The sequence below is a fragment of the Neofelis nebulosa genome, chromosome 5 (assembly GCF_028018385.1).
Source record: "Neofelis nebulosa isolate mNeoNeb1 chromosome 5, mNeoNeb1.pri, whole genome shotgun sequence".
Classification (NCBI taxonomy): Eukaryota; Metazoa; Chordata; class Mammalia; order Carnivora; family Felidae; genus Neofelis; species Neofelis nebulosa.
In genome coordinates, this window is record NC_080786.1 from 103,855,662 (window position 1) to 103,877,318 (window position 21,657).

General features: G+C 37.3%; 1 protein-coding gene and 1 pseudogene across 13 annotated transcripts in view; both read right to left on the reverse strand.

Moving 5' to 3' along the window:
- Nucleotides 1-21,657, reverse strand: part of DZIP3 (DAZ interacting zinc finger protein 3) — a 131,879-nt gene that overhangs the window by 14,879 nt on the left and 95,343 nt on the right. For 12 of the 13 annotated variants that reach the window (XM_058731490.1, XM_058731494.1, XM_058731497.1 and 9 more), the window contains one exon: nucleotides 17,186-19,874. In XM_058731490.1, the coding sequence (XP_058587473.1) occupies nucleotides 19,764-19,874 (111 nt within the window). In that variant the 3' untranslated portion in view covers nucleotides 17,186-19,763. Of the gene's footprint in view, nucleotides 1-17,185; nucleotides 19,875-21,657 lie in introns of those variants that run through there. The other variant, XM_058731487.1, reaches the window with a different exon arrangement.
- On the reverse strand, nucleotides 1,043-17,789 carry LOC131513168 (proteasome subunit beta type-3-like; annotated as a pseudogene).

The window sequence follows — 21,657 nt, forward strand, 5'->3', positions numbered from 1 at the left end:
AAAAAGAGAACTATAGGCCAATATCCCTGATGAATACGGATGCAAAAATTCTCAACAAGATACTAGTAAATCAAATTCAACAGCATATAAAAAGAATTATTCACCATGATCAAGTGGGAATCATTCCTGAGCTTCAGGGCTGGTTCAATATTTGCAAATCAATCAGTGTGATACATCACATTAATAAGAGAAAAGATAAGAACCATATGACCCTGTCAATAGATGCAGAAAAAGCATTTGAGCTTACTTTTGTTAAGATTCCACATGAAAGAGATCATATGGTATTTGCCTTTCTCTAATTGCATGAAGCATTATGCCTTCAACGTTCATTCATTGAGTCACAAGTGCCAAGATTTCATTCTTTTTTATAGCTGAATAATATTTCACTGTGTGTGTGTGCACACGCATGTGCACATGTGCGCACGTGTGCATGAATCCCTTCTTATTCATTCATTCATTGGTGGACACTTAGGTTTTTTCCATGTCTTGGCTATTGTAAATAATGATTCAATAAACATGAGATGCATATATTTTTTCAAATCAGTGTTTTCATTTTTTTTAAGACAAAACCCAGGAGTGGAATTGCTGGATCATATGGTAGTTCTACTTTGAATTTTTTGAAGAAATTCCACACTGTTTTCCATAGTGGTTGCATCAATTTACATTCCTACCAACAGTGCACAAGTGTTCTCTTTTCTCTATATGAATGCCTGCACTTGTTATTTCTTGTCTTTTTGATACCAGCCATTCCTATATGTATGAACTACCTCACTGTGGTTTTGATTTGCATTTCCCTGATAATTAGTGATGTTGAGCATAACTTTATGTACCTGTTGGCTATCTGTATGTCTTGTTTGGAAAAATGTCTATTCAGATATATTGTTTAGTTTGTTTGTAGTTGTTGAGTTGTAGAATTTCTTTGTTTTGAATAGTTCTTTATCAGATACATGATTTGCAAGTGATCTTCTCCCCTTCGGTTTGTTGCCTTTTCATTTTGTTGTGCAGTACCTTTTTTTTTTTTTTTAATATACTTTGCTTCCTTTGCTGTACAGTAGCTTTTTAGTTTGATGTAGTCCCACTTGTTTTTACTTTTGGTGTCAGATCAAAAAACTCATTGACAAAACTGATGTCAAGGACATTACTGCCTTTGTTTTCTTAGAGTTTTATGGTTTCAGGTCTTCAAGTGTTTAATCATTTTGAGTAAATTTTTTGTGTGATGTAAGAAGTGTTTTTGTGTGTGTGAATGAAAACCTAATTTTTTAGAGTGGGCTCTGGGTACTGAGGGTAAGTCCCTTTCAGTGTTGTGGTGGTGATTTTGTCCTTTTCAATGACGTGAACAATGACTCCTATGTCTGACACTGCATCCTGGTCCATAGCTTTAAGCATGGCTTGTTATATGAATTCAAACAGGTGCTCTAGATTCATGTTTGGCTCCCAAAGGGACTCATATATCCCACACATTTGTTTATCGCATATGCTGATGACCAGAAAGTCGTCAGTCACCGTGGGGTAGCTGATGAGGTCTAAAGGGCAATGAAGGGCTTAAAGATTTTGGGAACTAATTGGGCAATTACTAGGTCAGTGTAGTACTGGCCAAACTATTTCTCAGAAAGGAGGTTGGCCACTATGCTCATGAAGGTTTAAGGCTTTATCTGCCAGCCATACTATAGCTCATACACGTTCATCCAGAACTTGAGGTGCAGAGCAGTAGTCTGGACATTGGTGGTGAGTCCAGCCAATCTGATGTACAGCCAGTCAGCCGTGGAAAAATCTTCTGGAAGTCTGTGGTTCTCACCTGGGCCTGGAAGTAGGACTAATTGTATTATCTTCTCCCTTTGTTTTATTTTTTATTGAGGTGTAATTAGCATACAATTTTGTATTAGTTTCAGGTGTATAACACTGGTTCAAGAATTCTATACATTACTCACAACTTACCATGATCATTGTCATCACTGTCACCATACAATGTTATTACAATATTATTGGCTATATTCCCTATGCTCTACTTTTCATCTCCATGACTTCCTTATTTTATAACTGGAAATTTGTACCTCTTAATCTCCTTTATATCACCCACCCCTTCTTCTCTGGCAGCCACCAGTTTGTTCCCTGTTTTTAAGAGTCTTTTTGTTTGTTTGTTCATTTGTTTTGTTTTTTAGGTCCCACATGTAAGTGAAATCATATAGCATTTGTCTTTTTCTATATGACTTGTTGCACATAGTGTAATACCCTCTAGGTCTATCTATGTTGTCACAAATGACAAGGTTTCACCTTTTTTATGGCTGAGCAATATTCCAGCTCGCGCATGCACATGCATGCACATACACATACACACACACACACACACACACACACACCCCACACTGAATCTTTATTCATTCATCTATTTATAGACATAGGTTGCTTCCATAACTTGTTATTATAAATAATGCTGCCATAAACACAGGGATGCACATATCTTTTCAAATTAGTGTTTTTGTATTCTTTGGGTAAATACCCAGTAGAGAAATTACTGAATCATGTAACATTTCTGTTTTTAATATTTTGATAAATCTCCATACTGTTTTCCACAGTGGCTGTACCAATTTGCATTCCCACCAAGTGTGCACAAGATTTTCTTTTTCTCCACCTCCTCACTAACATGTATTATTTCTTGTCTTTTTGACAATAGCCATTCTGACAGTATAAGGTGATATCTCATTGTGGTTTTGATTTGCATTTTGCTGATAATCAGCAATGTTGAGCATCTTTTTTCTTGTGGGTCTGTTGGCCATCTGTATTTCTGTGGAAAAATATCTATTAAGATCTTCTGCCCATTTTTTGATAAAATTACTTTTTTGATATCAAATTTTGTGTTCTTTATACATTTTGGTTATTAACCCCTTATCAGATAAATCATTTGTGAAGATCTTCTCTCATTCAGTAGGTTGTCTTTTCATTTTGTTGACGGTTTCCTTAGCTATGCAAAAGAGTTTTATTTTGTGGTAGTCACAATAGTTTGTTGTTGCTTTTGTTTCCTTTACCTGGAGACATATCTAGAAAAACGTTGCTAAGGCAATGAGAGATTATTGCATATATTTGTATCTAGAAGTTTTATGGTTTCAGATCTCACATTTAGGTCTTTAAACCATTTTGAATTTATTTTTGTGTAGGGTATTAAAGCATATGGTCCAGTTTTCCCAGTACCGTTTATTGAAGGGACTTTCTCCCACTGTATATTCTTGCCTACTTTATTGTAGATTGACCATATAAACATGGGTTTATATCTGGGATCTCTATTCTGTTGATCTTTGTGTCTATTTTTGTACCATACTGCTTTTTTATAGCTTTGTAGTTTATATCTTGAAACCTGGGATTGTGGTACCTCTAGCTTTGTTCTTCTTTATTGACATTGTTTTAGCTATTTGAGTAGCTTTTTTTGGCTTCATACAAATTTCAGTATAATTTTAGTTCTGTGAAAAGTGTTGTTGGTGTTTTAATCAAGATTGCACTGAATTTGCAGATAGCTTTGGACATTGTGGACACGTTAACAATATTAATTCTTCTTAAATCCATTGGCATGGAATAGATTTCCATTTGTTTATATCATCTTCAATTTTTCATGAGTGTTTTATGGTTTTCAGAGTATGGGTTTTCACCTCCTTGATTAAGTTTATTCCTTGGTATTTTATATTTTGTGGTGCAATTGCAAATGGGATTGCTTTTTTAAAAATTTCTTTTTCTGCTTTGTTATTAGTGTATAGAAATGTAACAGATTCTGTATGTTTATTTTGTATTCTGCAAATTTACTGACTACTTTATTTCTAATAGTTTTTAGGTGGAGTCTTTAGGGTTTTATAGAGAGATTATCAAGTCAGTTACAAATAGTGACAGTTTCACTTTTTAATTTGGATGCCTTTTATTTTTCTTGTCTGATTTCCACAGCTAGGACTTCTAGTGCTATGTAGAATAAAGTGGTGGGAGTGAATAAACATCCTTTTCTTGTTCCTGATCTTGGAGGAAAAGGTTTTAGTTTTTCTCCATTGGGTATGATGTTAGCTGTTTTTCATATATGACCTTTATTATGTGGAGCTATGTTCCCTTTAAATCCACTTTGTTCAGAAACTTCATCATAAATGAATGTATTTTTCAAATGTTTTTTCTGCATCTATGGAAATGATCATACAGTTTTTATCTTTTCTTAATGTGATACATCACATCAATTGATTTGTGAATACTGAACTACCCTTGAATCCCTGGAATAAATCCTACTTGATTGTGGTGAATGATTTAAAAAATGTATTGCTGAATTTAGTTGATATATTTTGTTGAGGATTTTTGCATCTATGTTCATCAGAGATATTGATATTGGCCTGTAAGTTTTTTTTAAGTTCATTTATTTATTTTGAGAGAGAGAGAGCGTGCAAACATGAGTAGGGGAGGGAAAGAGAAAGAGGGAGAGAGAGAATCCCTGTCAGCACAGAGCCCAATGTGGGGCTCGATCTCATGAACCATGAGATCATGACCTGAGCCAAAATCAAGAGTTGGACACTTAACTGACTGAGCCACTTAGGCGCCCCAGCCTGTAGGGTTTGTTTGTTTGTTTGTTTGTTTTTTAATAGTTGCCTTTGTCAGGTTTTGGTATTAGGATGATGTTGATTTTATAAGAATAAATTTGGAAATTTTCCTTCTTCTTTTAGGAATAGCTTGAGAAGAATAGGTATTAACTCTTCTTTAAATGTTTGGTAGAATTCACCTATGAAGTGATCTGGTCCAGGACTTTGTTGGGAGTTTTTTGAGCACTGTTCAGTTTTATCATAGGTAATTAGTCTGTTCAAATTTTTTGTTTCTTCCTGATTTAGTTTTGGAAGATTCTATACTTCTAAGAATTTACCCCCCCCCCTTTTTTTTGTAGGTTGTCCAATTTGTTGACATATAAATTTTATGATATTCTCTTATAATTAATTCCTTGTATTTCTGTGGTGTTGGTTATTTTCTCTTCTTTGTTTCTGATTCTGAGTCCTCCTTTTTAAATTTTTTTAATGTTTATTTATTTACTTTTAATTTTTTAAAAGATCTTTTAAAGTTTATTTTGAGAGACAGAAAAAGTGTGAACAGGGGAGGAGCAGAGGGAGAGGAGAGAGTGAGAATCCCAAGCAGGTTTCAGCACTGCTGGCAAGAAGCTCAGTGCAGGGCTCTAACTCATGAACTGTGAGATCATCACCTGAGGCAAAGTCAGACGCTTAACCAACTGAGCCACCCAGGCACCCCAAATGTTTATTTTTGAGAGAGAGTGAGCACATGTGAGCAGAGGAGGGGCAGAGAGAGAGGAAGACACAGAATCTGAAGCTGGTTCCAGGATCTGAGCTGTCAGCACAGAGCCCAACATGGGGCTTGAACTCACAAACCATGAGATATGACCTGAGCTGAAGTCAGACACTTAACCAACTGAGCTGCCCACATGCCTCAAGTTCTCTTTTTCCCTTGATGAGTTTGATGAAGGTTTATCATTTAGTTTATCTCCTCAAAGAACCAGCTCCTGGTTTCATTGTCTTATCTATATATTGTTTTTAGTCTCTATTTCATTTATTTCAACTCTAATCTTAATTTTCCTTCCTTGTAATAGCTTTGGTCTTTGTCCATTGTTCTCTTCCTAATGCTTCAGGTGTAAGATTAGGTGTTTGAGGTTTTTTGTTTTTTATTTTATTTTTTTAAGGTAGGCCCATATCACGATAAGCTTTCCTCTTAGAATTGCTTTTGCTGCATCTCCAAGATTTCAGACCATTTTGTTTTCTTTTTTTTAATTTTTTAAATGTTTATTTATTATTGAGAGACAGAGCAAGAGCATAGGAGGGGTAGAGAGAGGGGGAGAGACAGAATCTTAAACAAGCTTCAGGCTCTGAGCTGTCAGCACAGAGCCCAATGAGGGACTCGAATTCATGAACCAAGAGATCAAGACCTGAGCCAAAGTCAGTAGCTTAACCAACTGAGCCAACCAGGTGCCCAAGACCATTGTGTTTTCATTTGCACTGGTCTCCATGTATTTTTTTCTAAATTTCCTTTTTTATTCGTGGTTAACCCATTCATTGTTTAGTAGCTTGTTTAGCCTCCATGTCCTTTTATGTTTTCCAGATATTCTTGTAATTGATTTGTTTCATACCATTGTGGTTGGAAAAGTTGCTTAATATGATTGCAATCTTAAATTTATTGACTTTTTTGTGGTCTAAAGTGATCTATCCTGGAGAATGTTCCATATACACGTGGAAAGAATGTGTATTCTGCTATTTTTGGATGGGCTATTCTGTATATATTTGTTAGGTCCATCTGGTCTAATATGCCATTCAAAGACACTTTCCTTGTTAATTTTCTGTCTGAATGATCTATTAATGTAAATGGGTTGTTAAAGTCCCCTACTACTATTGTATTATTGTCAATTTCTCCCTTTATGTCTGTTAATATTTGGTTTATGTATTTAGGTGCTCCTATGTTAGATACATAGATATTTATAACTGTTATATCCTCTTATTGTATTGATCCCTTATTATATAGTGTTCTTTGTCTCTTACTAGTCTTTGTTTTAAAGTATGTTATGTCTAAGTATTGCTCCCCTTTCTTCTTTATTTTTCCTTCTATTTGTATGGTATGTTTTTTCAGCCCTTCATTTCCAGCCTACATGTCTTTAGGTCTTAAGTGAGTCTCTTCTAGGCAGCATAAAAACACATCTAATTTTTTAAATCTAGTCAGCCCCCCTAGGTCTTTTGATTGGAGCATTTAGTCCATTTAAAGTAATTATTAATAAGTATGTACATATTGCCATTTTGTTAATTGTTTCCTTGTTGTTTGTGTAGTTCTCCTCTGTTCCCTCCTTCTTCTATTGCTCTCTTCTCTTGTGTCTTGATGGATTTCTTTAGTGTTATGCTTGGATTCATTTCTCTTTATTTTTGTGTATCTATTATAGGTTTTTGATTTGGGGTTACCATTAGATTTGTATATAACATCTTATGTGTACAGCAGTCTATGTTAAGTTGGTGGTTGCTTAAGTTTGAACACACTCTAAAGGCATAAATTTTTAGTCCCCCCTCCATGTTTCATGTTATTTGTTGTAATAGTTTATAACTTTTTGTGTATCATATCCCTCAACTGGTTTTTTTTTTTTTTTGAGGATATAGATTTTACTGCTTTTGGGTTTTAATTCCATACTGCCTTTATAAGTGATTAAACTACTTCCTTTACTACATGTTTGCTTTTAGTCATGAATTTTCCTTTCATAATTTTTGTTTTAGTCCTGATTATGGCCTTTATTTTCTACTGAAAGAATTGTCTTTCACATTTCTTGTAAGGCTAGTTTATTGATGATGAACTCTTTTGTTTGGGAAAGTCTTTATCTCTCCTATTCTGAATGATAACCTTGCTGGGTAAAGTATTCTTTTTATTTATTTTTTATTTTTTTAAAATTTAGATCTAAATTAGCATATAGTACAACAATGATTTTAGGAGTAGATTCCTTAATGTCCTTTACCCATTTAGCCCATCCCCCCTCCACAAGCCCTCTAGTAACCCTCTGTTTGTTCTCCATATTTAAAGTCTCTTATGTTTTGTCCCCCTCCCTGTTTTTATATTTTTTGTTTCCCTTATGTTCATCTGTTCTGTGTCTTAAAGTCCTCATATGAGTGAAGTCACATGATATTTGTTTTTCTCTGATTAATTTCGCTTAGCATAATACCCTCTAGTTCCATCCATGTAGCTGAAAATGGCAAGATTTCATTCTTTTTGATTGCCAAGTAATACTCCATTGTATATATATGCCATATCTTCTTTATCCATTCATCCATCGATGAACATTCGGGCTGTTTCCATACTTTGGTTACTGTTGATAGTGCTGCTATAAACATTGGGGTGCATGTGTCCCTTCAAAACAGCACACCTGTATCCTTTGGACAAATACCTAGTAGTGCAATTGCTGGGTCATAGGGTAATTCCATTTTTAATTTTATTGAGAAACCCCCATACAGTTTTCCAGAGTGGCTGCACCAGTTTGCATTCACACCAGTAGGGCAAAAGAGATCCTCTTTCTCCACATCCTTGCCAACATCTGTTGTTGCCTGAGTTGTTAATGTTAGCTATTCTGACAGGTGTGAGGTGGTATCTAATTGTGGTTTTGAGTTCTATTTCCCTGATGATGAGTGATGTTGGGCATTTTTTCATGTGTTGGCCATCTGGGTGTCTTCTTTGGTGAAATGTCTATTCATGTCTTTTGCCCATTTCTTCACTGGATTATTTGTTTTTGGGGTGTTGAGTTTGGTTAATTCTTTATAGATTTTGGATACTAACCCTTTACCTGTTATGTCGTTTGCAAATATCTTCTCCCATTCTGTCGGTTGCCTTTTAGTTTTGCTGATTGTTTCCTTTGCTGTGTGGAAGATTTTTTTTTTGATGAGGTCCCAGTAGTTCATTTTTGCTTTTGTTTCCCTTGCTTCTGGAGATGTGTTGTGTAAGAAGTTGCTGCGGCCAAGGTCAAAGAGGTTTTTGCCTGCTTTCTCCTCAAGGATTTTGTTGGCATTCTGTCTTACATTTAGGTCTTTCATCCATTTTGAGTTTATTTTTGTGCCTGGTGTAAGAAAGTGGTCCAGGTTCATTTTTCTGCATGTTGCTGTCCAGTTTTCCCAGCACCACTTGCTGAGGAGACTGTCTTTATTCCACTGGATATTCTTTCCTGCTTTGTCAAAGACTGGCCATACATTTGTGGGTCCATTTCTGGATTCTCCATTCTGTCCCAATGATCTGAGTGTCTGTTCTTGTGCCAGTATCATGCTGTCTTGATGATTACAACTTTGTAGCATAGGTTGAAGTCCAGGATTGTGATGCCTCCTGCTTTGGTTTTCTTTTTCAATATCGCTTTGGCTATTCAGGGTCTTTTCTGGTTCCATACAAATTTTAGGTATTCTTTGTTCTAGCACTGTGAAGAATGCTCATGTTATTTGGATAGGGATTGTACTGAATATGTAGATTGCTTTGGGTAGTATTGACATTTTAACAATATTTGTTCTTCCTATCCAGGAGCATGGAATCTTTTTCCATTTTTTGGTGTCTTCTTCAATTTCTTTCATAAGCTTTTAATAGTTTTCAGTGTATAGATTTTTCACCTCTTTGGTTAGATTTATTCCTAGGTATTTTATGGTTTTTGGTGAATTATAAATGGGATCAATCCTTGATCTCTTTCTGTTGCTTAATTGTTGGTGAATAGGAATGAAACTGATTTCTGTGCATTGATTTTATATCCTGCAACTTTGCTGAATTCATGAATCAGATCTAGCAGTTTTTTGATGAAATCTTTTGGGTTTTCCACATAGAGTATCATGTCATCTGCAAAGAGTGAAAGTTTGACCTCCTCCTGGCTGATCTGGATGCCTTTTATTTCTTTGTGTTGTCTGATTGCTGAGGCTAAGACTTCCAATATTATGTTGAATAACAGTGGTGAGAGTGGACATCCCTGTCTTGTTCCTGACCTTATGAGAAAATCTGTTTTTCCCCATTGAAGATGATATTAGCGTTGGGTCATTAATATATGGCTTTTATGATCTCGAGGTATGATCCTTCTATCCCTACTTTCTTGAGGGCTTTTATCAAGAAAGGATGCTGTATTTTGTCAAATTTCTTTTATTGATGTGATGAATCACGTTAATTGTTTTGTAGATATTGAATCAGCCCTGCATCCCAGGTATAAATCCCACTTGGTCATGGTGAATAATTTTTTTTAATATATTGTTTGATCCGGTTGGCTAATATCTTGTTGAGGATTTTTGCACCCATGTTTATCAGGGAAATTGGTCTATAGTTCTCCTTTTTAGTGGGGTCTCTGGTTTTAGAATCAAGGTAATGCTGGCCTCATAGAAAGAGTTTGGAAGTTTTCCTTCCATTTCTATTTTTTTGGAACAGCTTCAAGAGAATAGGTGTTAACTCTTCCTTAAATGGTAGAATTGCCCCAGGAAGCCATCTGGCCCTAGACTCTTGTTTTTTGGGAAATTTTTATTACTCATTCGATTTCTTTGCTGGTTATGGGTCTGTTCAAATTTTCTATTTATTCTTGTTTCAGTAGTGTATATGTTTCTAGGAATTTGTCCATTTCTTCCAGATTGCCCATTTTATTGGCATATAATTCCTCATAATATTCTCTTATTGTTTTTATTACTGCTGTGTTGGTTGTGATCTCTCCTCTTTTGTTCTTGATTTTATTTATTTGGGTCCTTTCCTTTTTCTTTTCGATCAAACTGGCTAGGGGTTTATCAATTTTGTTAATTCTTTCAAAGAGCTAGCTTCTGGTTTCACTGATCTGTTCTACTGTTTTTGTTTTGCTTTTGTTTTTTGGTTTTTTTTAATTCGGGTTTATTCGCATTAATTTCTGTTCTAATCTTTATTATTTCCTGTCTTCTGCTGGTTTTGGGTTTTATTTGCTGTTCTTTTTCCAGCTCTTTAAGGCGTAAGGTTAGGTTGTGTATCTGAGATCTTTCTTCCTTCTTTAGGAAGGCCTGCATTGCCATATACTTTCCTCTTATGACCGCCTTTGCTGTGTCCATACGTTTTGGGTTGTGGTGTTATCATTTTCATTGGCTTCCATATACTTTTTAATCTCCTTTAACTTCTTAGTTGGCCCATTCACTCTTTAGTAGGATGTTCTTCAGTCTCCAAGTATTTGTTACCTTTCCAAATTTTTTCTTGTGGTAGATTTCGAGTTTCATAGTGTTGTGGTCTGAAAATATGCACGGTATAATCTTGATCTTTTTGTACTTGCTGAGGACTGATTTGTGTCCCAGTATGTGGTCTATTCTGGAGAATGTTCCATGTGCACTGGAGAGGTGCTTTAGGATGAAATGTTCTGAATATATCCATTAAGTCCATCTGGTCCGGTGTGTCAGTCAAAGCCATGGTTTCCTTGTTGATCATTTGATTAGATTATCTGTTGATTGCTGTGAGTGGGGTGTTGAAGTCTCCTACTATTATGGTATTACTATCAGTGAGTTTATGTTTGTGATTAATGGATTTATATATTTGGGTGCCTCCACATTTGGTGCATAAATGTTTACAATTGTTAGGTCTTCTTGGAGGATAGACCCTTAATTATGATATAATGCCCTTCTTCATCTCTTGATACAGACTTTATTGTAAAGTCTCGATTGTCTGATAGAAGTATGGCTACTCTGGCTTTCTTTTGTTGAAAGATGATAGATGGTTCTCCATCCCCTTACTTTCAATCTGAAGGTGTCTTTAGGTCTAAAGTGGGTCTCTTGTAAATAGCATAAAGATGAATCTTGTTTTCTTATCCATTCTATTACCCTATGTCTTTTGATTGGAGCATTGAGTCCATTGACATTTAGAGTGAGTACTGAAAGATAACAATTTATTGCCATTATGTTGCTTGTAGAGTTGGAGTTCCTGGTGGTGTTCTCGGATCCTTTCTAATCTTTGTTGCTTTTGGTATCTATCTATCTATCATCTATTTTTTTTTTCATCTTTTCTCCCCTCAGAGAGTCCCCCCTAAAATTTCTTGTAGGGCTGGTTTAGTGTCACAAACTCCTTTAAATTTTGTTTGTCTGGGAAACTTTATCTCTGCTTCTATTTTGAATGACAGCCTTGATGGATAACGAATTCTTGGTTGCATATTTTTCTGATTCAGCACGTTGAATATATCTTGCCACTCCTTTCTGGCCTGCCAAGTTTCTATGGATAGGTCTGCTGCAAGCCTGATCTGTCTTCCCTTGTAGGTTAAGGACTTTTTTTCTCTTGCTGCTTTCATGATTCTCTCCTTGTCTGAGTGTTTTGTGAATTTGACTCTGCTATGCCTTGTCGATGGTCAGTTTCTGTTGAATGTAATGGGGATCCTCTGTGTTTCCTGGATTTTGATGTCTGTGTCTTTCCCCGGGTTAGGAAAGTTTTCTGCTATGATTTGCTCATATAACCCTTCTACCCCTATTTCTCTTCCTTTTCTGGGATGCCTATGATCCTGATGTTGTTCTTTTTTAATGAGTCATTGATTTAATTCTTAAATCATGCTCTTTTGCCTTAATCTCCCTCTTTTTTTTCTGTTTCATTATTCTCCATAAGTTTGTCCTCCATATCGCTGATTCTCTGTTCTGCCTCCTCCATCCTTGCCTCTGCAGCATCCATTTGAGATTGCAGCTCAGTTATCGCATTTTTTATTTCATCCTGACTAGCTTTTACTTTTTTCTCTGCAGAAAGCAATTCTAATCTATTGTCAACTCCAGCTAGTATTCTTATTATCATGATTCTAAATTCTGGTTCAGACACCTTGCTTATATCTGTATTGGTTAAGCCCCTGGCTGTCATTTCTTCCTGCTCTTTCTTTTGGGGTGAATTCCTTCGTTTCATCATTTTGAACGTAGAAAAGGAATTAAGGAGGTAGAAAAAATTAAAATTAAAATTATAAAAATATTAAAATATTAAAATTAAAAACAAATACACACACACAAAAAAATGAATAAATGATGCTAGGTCCTAGGTGTGTTTTGGTCTGGGTATTGAAAGTGGCTTGATAGATTAGAGAAAAAAGGAAAAAAAAGGAAATCATTTGAAAATTTGAAAAAATGAATACAATGAAGTAGACTAAAATAAAATGATGGAAGTAAAATAGAATTTGAAAAAATTTACACAAAAGTAAAAATTATAGTAGAAAAAAATATTTTTAATAAAAATTGAAAATAAAAATGAACTTTTTCTTTCTGTATTCAAGAAAAGAAATGAAAGAGAGGAGAGAAAGAAAGAAAATCGAATAGATGGACCTAACAGATTGAAATACAACTGAAATTACTTTGTTTTCCTCTAGAAGTCAAACTGTGAAGTGCTTTACAGTCCGTAAACTAAGCAGGGGGTGAGACTTGTGTTCTTGAAGAGCGAGGTTGGCCCAGTTGGGCAGGGCTTAGTGTAATGGCTTCCTTCTCCACTAGATGGCACTGATAGCCTACTGGGATGGATTGCTGTGGTGCTTGTAGGTGAGTATACGCATGCGTGGAAGTGGTGAAAATGGCGTCACCCAGCTACTCAGTCTCTAGTACTGGAACTCTCTTCTCCCTGATCAGTAATTGTGCACCCGTCCTTCATCTTCAGATTCTGTCCACTCCTCACTTCCACACTGTCCATGACGAAGCCCCAGGCAGCACCTCCCTCCCGAGTTTTGTCTCAGATGCGGCTGCCTTCCCTGGACCCCCACTTCTGAGGGACTGTGGCTTTGACCCATTCCGCCCCTCTGCAGAGGGTCTCATCGAGCAATGGCCAGGTGCTGGCCACACCCAGGAACGCTTGGAGAACCATGCTGCTGCCGATGCCCAGAGACTGCAGCCACGTGCCAGACAGCCCCCAAAAAAGTTCACGAAACAGTGCAGCAGCAGCTCCTCAGGGATTATGGAAAATCACAACACACATCTGGCACCAGGCTTCATCCCCAATGACCTTGTTCCAGCACCAGTGAATGTGGCCGTTCTCTGAGGTCTGCTGCGCCCAGGTGGCCTCACAGCGTCTACTAAATGTCCTTCCAGCAGTGGAACCACTTCTCCTCGTGTGGCCCAAGAATCTCCCGGACCCCACTCTGCTCCTGGGGATTCGCCCTTCCCACCAGAGCACCGCCAGGTATCGAGCTGTGGAGTTTCAGACTCTGCACTCACCCTGTTTAGTCTTAATGGAATCTAAACCATCTCTTTTCTCCTTTCTCCCTTTTTAGTTCAGTCCCTGCAGCTGTTTCCAATTTTCCTCTTTCTCTCCAGCTACTTTTGGGGAAGGGTGCTTTTCTCATATTCTTCCCCCCAACCCCATCTCCATCCTCTCTCCACATGCAAAAGCGGCTCCCCGCCCTCCACAGCTTTTCTCTCCCTAAGTTCATCTCTCCATGCTGCATTCTGAATTCTGTGGTTCAAGTTGTGCAGATTGTTGTATTAATCCTCAGATCAGTATTCTAGGTGTGCAGGATGGTTTAGTGTTGGTCTGGCTGTATTTCATGGACATGAGACACACAAAAAACTTCTATGCTGTTCTGCCATCTTGGCTCCTCCCCAGGGTAAAGTATTATTAGTTTCAGGCAATTTCTTCCTTGCAGTACTTTGAATATATCATGCCACTCCATTCTGGCCTGCAAAGCTGCTGAGAATCAGCTAGAAGCCTTATGGGTTTTCCTTTGTGCGTAACTATTTACTCTTCCTAATCTAAAAATTCCCTCTTTATGATTGCTTTTTGCCATTTTGATTACTTTGTGTCTTGGTGTGGATCTCCTTGGGTTCATTTTGTTAGGAACTCTCTGTGATTCCTGGATCTGCATATCTGTTTCCTTCCCCAGATTAGGTAAGTTTTCAGTATTTCTTCAAATTTTCTGCCTCCTGCTCTTTCTTCTTCTGGGATCCCTATAAATGTTATTATGCTTAATGATGTTGCAGAGTTCCCCTTAAGCTATTCTCATTTTTTAATTTTTTCCCTTTTTGCTATTAGCTTGGTTACTTTCAATCATCCTCTTTCAGATTGCTGATTCATTCCTCTGCATCCTCTAATCTGCTGTTATTCCCTCTAGTGCATTTTTAATTTATTATTGAATTTTTCACCTGTTACTTTTTTGTTTTCTACTTGAAGTTCTCGTTGAGTTCATCCATTCTTTCCTCAAGTCCAGAGAGTAGCTTTATGACCATTACTTTCAATTCTTTATCAGGCATATTGCTTATCACAGTTTAGCTCTTTTTTTCTGATACTGTTTTATTCTTTCATTTGGTACATATTCCTCTATCTCATTTGCTTAACTTTGTTTCCATGTATTAGGTAAGTCAGCTACATCTCCTTGTCTTGAAAGTGGTGGCCTTGTGTAGAAGAGGTCCTGTGGTGCCCTGTAGCACAATCCCTGGTGACAATCCCTAGTCACCAGAACTGAGAGCTGCAGTGGTGTCTCTTCTGTGGGCTGCTTGTGCCCTGTTGTTGTGGCTAAGCCACTTGTTATCTCAGACTGCTGTAATGACCCACTGCCTGCTATAAGCACACTGGGCAGGGTTTGGTCTCTCTGCTGATAACAGGACTGTCTAGGCCATTGTGGTGGGCAAGACTGGCAGTCAAGGTAACTGAAATTAGCCTCTCTGCCAGTTGCAGGCACACCAAAAGGTAAGGCTTGCTTCCTACAAGGCCAACTCAAAGGCTTTCATTGGTAGGCTGCAATCAGACTAAGCATCTGCAGTTACCCTCTTTGCCACAGCAGGTGCAAAAGCAGTTGAGCTTGCTCCCTGTGCAGCCAGCTAAGAGGCTCAATTGGTGAAACTGCAGGCACACTGGTGTGTGGGGTTATCCCCCTTCTCCTCACTTTGGAGTGGTGCTGGTCAGGCTTGCAGGGGGCTGGATGCCTACCGAGGAGGGTGGGTCTGTGGGGCAATCCAGGGTCAGGGCATGTAGTGCTAGCAAGATAGGTGGAGAGTGTTAACAATGACTCACACAAGTATCTGGTTTTCCTGTCTGGAGAAGAGAAATGGTGCCTGCTGGTTCTCCATCCCACCCCCCCACCACACCCCCCAGAGAAATCTAAAGATCCCTGGCCTTCCAGTGCACATTCTGAAATTAGTAAATCAATCTCCTTCACATATACCCCAGGCACTTTTCAAATTGCTGCTTCTGTGCTGTCTTGAGTTACTAAGCTGACTCTTTAAGGGCAGGGACTCATTTTCCTATTGCCCTCCTGCTCTCCTAGACTTAAGGTGGCTGATCTTTAAAGTATGTTTTTAAAGCCCTGCTTATTTTAAATGCTCCTGAAGTTAAACACCACTGGTTTGCAAGGCCACATAAGGGGACTGGTCTTCCCAGTGTGGGTCCCCTGTGCCTGGAGTGCCTGGTATGAGGTCTCGTCCTTTTCGCTTCTCCGTTCTGGTGGTATCCCTCCCATTTGTGGTTACTCTCACCAGGGTTTTGGTTTCCACTCTTCATACCTTTTTCAATGTGATCTCCTCTCTACAATGGACTGTGGGAGATCTGTTCTACCAGTCTTCAGGATGTTTTCAGAGTTAGCTGTATAAATACAGCTGCTATGTTGGTGGCCTGTGGGATGAGGTGAGCTCAGGTTCCTCCTACTCTGCCATCTTCTCTCTTCCCTGAACTTTCTCTCTTCCATTCACTCAATAAGGGTAGTTGAAGATTAAAAAAAAATCTTTAAGAATTTTATCAAGGAGCAAATTCCAACAGGTTGAATGACTAATGGAAAGTTTGCTACTTTAGAACACTAACTCTGTCAGACAAGTAGTCTTTTCCCCATTTGACATAAGTTTTGGTTGAGAAAAGCAATTTTTTCATGATTATATAACATGCCAAAGATGAGAGTTCAATTCAAACATAGATCTGCCTGAGAAAGCCACTTTCTACTATTCCAATAGTAGACAAATTTTAGCATGCTTTAGAATATCTAAATATTGCGGTGCTCAATCCAAATACAGATTCCCAGATGGCCTCTTGGAATATGTATCTTTTATAAACACACCAGGTAAGGGGCGCCTGGGTGGCTCAGTCGGTTGAGCGCCGACTTCGGCTCAGGTCACGATCTCGCGGTCCGTGAGTTCGAGCCCTGCATCGGGCCCCTGTGCTGACAGCTCAGAGCCCGGAGCCTGTTTCAGATTCTGTGTCTCCTTCTCTCTGACCCTCCCCCATTCATGCTCTGTCTCTCTCTGTCTCAAAAATGAAATAAACGTTAAAAAAAAATTAAAAAAAAAAAATAAACACACCAGGTAAATGCGATGTGGTCCAGGATCCATACTTAGAGTCCATTAACTCTGAAAACTGCCTACTCAAGAAAATCAGAAATCAGGTATCTTTAAATTAGTATTTGTTATTATTATCTGGCTATACACCAGCTATTCCTTAGCTACTAGAGTCCTAGAAGTCTTACCCAAGAGGCTATATGATAGAATATCCCAGGAACATTTTATAAGTATAGAGGATTCTTGTTAAATTTGAATCTGGTAAAAATAATAAACCTACCTTCCCTGAATTAACCATAAGATATAATTCATCATGATTGGGGCACTATTAATTATGTCAAAACAGTAGGAATTAATTAATTGGAACCATCCCGAGCAAACCAAGGTACCTGAAGGAAAAATCAAACTAACTTTTTCTCACCATGTCCTACAACTATTATGTATTTTTATAAACTCAATACCATGTTCCTAGTCCAAAAAAAATTAGTAGGTTTACCATTTGTTTCATTTTATTTTGATGAATATTATTTACAAAGAAGAAAAAACCACTTTTCTTGTTTGTACAAAGTCAATCCAAAGTGGAGATGTATTTGTGAAGTACTAAAAGAGAACACCAAGGGACAGAAGATCTGCATTCAAATTAAAATGTCATTTTGTAGCTATGACCTTGGATTATTTTTCTTACTTGGGCCTCAGTTTCATCATCTGTAAAATAAGGAATATCTACTAAACAACCACTTTAGAATTATCAGTGGATCAAATGAGGTAACAGGCATTTTGAAAGTATCTCAAAATAGCTGGAAAATGTTATAATTATAGACAAAATAAATTTGAAGGGAAACATTACAAGACATATCTTCTGACAGCAGCTGTAATGATATTACTAGACGTTTACAGATTGTTTTTGATGTAAATGTTGCCACTTCCCTCATTGTATTCCCCGAGAAGGATGGGATTCTAGATCTCTCAGGAGCCACAGGATTGACAGTGAGTATTGTTTACATAGAAAGTCCCTGACAGTTGTCTTCATTGTTTGATTACACTTATCAAAAAGAAAAAAATACCATTACCTTCAGCACCTGTAGAATTGGACATGACTCTCAAAAGTACAATCCTACTACATTCTCACTACATAACAGTTACTGTGGTGAGTTCTCTGGCCCCATCCTTAGACCCAAGGATGGCTGAGTCAGCACCAAGAAATTCTTACAGACTGATTTTGTGAAGAATGCCTGTGGCCAAGTGCCAGCACCTTCAAGAATTAGGACTGGCCCAGATGCTACTTATCCATATGATCTTAGGCAAGATGTACTTATAAAATGAGGTGATAGTCTTAGAGGATCATTCTGACATTCTATAAGTCTCAATGACTACCATCTTGGGTATTTTCCTATTCTTTGTCATAACAGAAAAAAAAAATCACAGTTAAGCAGATATAGATGTTTTAAATAGATTTAAAACAGTTTCAGGATACATTGGGACTGATTAAAAGATAAAATCTTTTCCACATGAAGTGAAATCGTACTTGTAAACAAACTAAGAAACATTTTTTACAAGATAATTTGCCATATGACCTCAAGGTGTTAGACAATTTTTAAAGGCCTTATAATTTCTGAATTTTTCAATTGAGAGATTCTTGGCATTTTAAGTGTCTAGAAGACTGCCTTCATTTTTGGATATTTTCTTCTACATTTTCCAGTCTATTATCATTACAGAAGAAAACATTTAGCATACAATTACAGAAATAGATAATTAACCAGATTTAAAGTAACTTCAAGATACATTTACACTGAAATATACAGAGAAAATAGCTGAGTCAAAACACACATTCACAGTCTCAATTTCATTAATTTATGGAAACTATTTAAATATGACCCAGGTAACATCTTACATGGTAACTGAATTCTTTATATTTAACTAGAGACATGTATAACACAACATTTACACAATACTATTTTCAAAATAGGGTTTTGACCTCTAAGAATAAAAGTTCTTAGTGACAAACTTTAGGCAGCAACTTAGCCCAGTGGATATTAACTTTGTTCTAAGAAGCAGCTACATATAAACAGTCCCTCATACCCTGCAGCAAGACAAAAGTGATATTAAGAAAATTTAAGGCAGAAAAAAAGAATCCTACAAGTGTAAGGTCCAATAACAATGTTTACAAATGAACATAAGATCTCAATTATTTAGCTGAGCAAGTGACTTAATTTACACATTAACTCCTTTCCTGTTTCAGATTCTGGGAATATTTATGCTTACCCTACTGTGCAAGGCATTGAGAACACAGAGGAGGATCGGACATGGTTTCAGTGGTGGGCTGGTACACGTTTAACAAACCCCTTCTTGGGAAGAGAATCTTTTACTTATAATATTTATGGATCCCTATGGTATAAATACTCCTATGTCCCATTTCAAGCTACCAACAATTTGGTAACTGGCTCACAAAATTCCTAACAATTCAACAGTCATCTCTTACAAACTATTATTAGCTAAGCTCCAATACACTACTGTATGGTCCCCACCCTCAAGCAGCTCGTAATCTCTTTGTGGGTACACACTTAAGAGGCTAGACAAGAACAGGGAAGATAGGGATAAAATTTAAATAATTCAGTTACAGAATTTGTAAGCAGTTTTAAAACTCAAAAGGAACAAAATCTGTGGAATTTTTGTACTTGTTTTCTATTCCACTTTTCCTTTTAATTTCAGAAAATTAAAATGCAGCATATTTTCAGTAAAGGGTAAGTGGAATAAGAAGGAAAAAGACAAGAAAAAACATCCCAAGATTTATGTTAACAGTGATGTTTCCATCAGAAGAAAATGCTTACTAAGATAAGGGCAAATATAATATAACTTTTAAAATTTAAGCCCTTTCAGTTCAGTTCCAAGTCCTGAAGATTTATCCTGTCCTCTTTGGCTGCAGCTTTGATGAGATTAGTATCGTGCAAAAGAAGCTAGCTAAAGAACACACTTCTTCACACCACTCACACTATCAGCTCATAATAAAAAGGCAAAACTAAATTCTGGAATATGATAACTGAACTTCTTTTGCATAGTCACCTTCTTGGATCAGATCTTGGGTAAGTGCCGGCTGGGGTGACCAGGAAATTCTTCTGGTAACAAAACATGGAGTCTACAGGTTGGGCATGTCCCCTGTTGCATCAGCCAAGGTCTAATGCACTAAAGGAGCAAAAATATTCATGTCAGACTCTCAGAGTTAGACTAACAGAGGTAACTGCTACACTATATAATCAGTTACCAGCCAACCTGTCTTCTGGTGGATCTTAAAACCTTATCTAGTAGATTGCCAAGCCAATTGCTGCAATAATGGCACCTTCTCTGATTCACTAAGCAATATAGCTGGTACACTTTTCAGCCAGTTTATTAGGATCCTTTCTCCAAACCCAATTTTCAGGATGAGTACCAATTCTTCCTAACAAAGAGGCTGAGGAAACCTGCCACATATTTTTCCTCTAGTTAATTATATATTGTTCTCCTTTACAATCCAGAAAAAAATACAAAAGTGACTAATACCTTGTACCAAGTGCTAATGGTGTTTTGAATTTAAAATCCCTAGATGATGGATATACTTTTCAGATGTCTTTTTGGTGAAAATGAAGTATTCTTTAGCTATGAACTATCTGTTAAGTCAATCGCTTGAGTAAAAACTCTCCAAAAACAAATCAATTTTACCTGTATAAATAATGAGAGCCAGGTCAGATGAGAGAAGATTAAGAATAGGCACTATACCATTTGCAACTATGTGGATGGAGCTGGAGGGTTTTATGCTCAGTGAAATTAGTCAGAGAAAGACAAATATCATATGACTTCGCTCATACGAGGACTTTAAGACACAGAACAGATGAACATAAGGGAAGGGAAGCAAAAATAATATAAAAACAGGGAGGGGGACAAAACATAAGAGACTCTTAAATGTGGAGAACAAACAGAGGGTTACTGGAGGGGTTGTGGGAGGGGGGATGGGCTAAATGGGTAAGGGGCATTAAGGAATCTACCCCTGAAATCATTGTTGCACCACATGCTAACTAACTTGGATGTAAATTAAAAACAAACAGGAAAAAGAATAGGCACTATATATTAGGCTCACTAATTGTAATAACCCTAGAAAAGTAACCTCAGTGGGTCACCTGCTTTCTATTCTACAGGCAATGGCAAAGAATAAGAAGTTTCATTAAACATTTATTTTCTAAATGGAAGCTTCAAATGGCTCAGTATCTTTCCTGGTCTTTTGGGAGTAGCCATTCTGTGTCCACTTCTTCATATCAGAGTAGATACAAACTATGTGTCACGTTATACATATACGGCTTGAATGAGCCGGCTACTTACTGTTCACTTCCCTGAGAAGACTGTATGTAAGATTATCTTTTCCTGGGTCAAATTACATCTTTGCACCATTAGACTTGGATCATAAATTGTATATCGATAGCATTTGCACAGCAACACCAGAAACTAATCTATACAAATGCCAAGAATCAACAAAAGATATGCCAGTCTCAGATTTTTCTAATATCAAAACTGAAACTTGAGCACCTAAAAAGCAAATACAAGGCCCGGAAAGACTGTTAAGGTGAGTCTTTTGCTTTCTAAGGGAAGGGGTCATCAGTAAATGGGAACAAAGGACACTATATGTTATTTATAGCAAATTGAGATGAAGTGACACAGTTGCTGTGTCAATCAACATTCCCTCCAGTTCTATTTGAAACTACTCTGTATTATTTCAATTTCATCACTGTCTGTCTTTTCGTGTAAGGTATGTAGAGATCTGAGAAAGCACGGTGCAAAGTGGGGCTAGGTATGGGGAAAACAGGCATCAATGTTTCTGTGTGGTTCTCCAAAGCATGGAGTTCTTTCCCATGGAATTCGTAACACAGCTATAGCCATGATACATATAAATGACTTCAAGTAAGGCAGTATGAATCTTGCTTAGTTGATTAAATGGCAA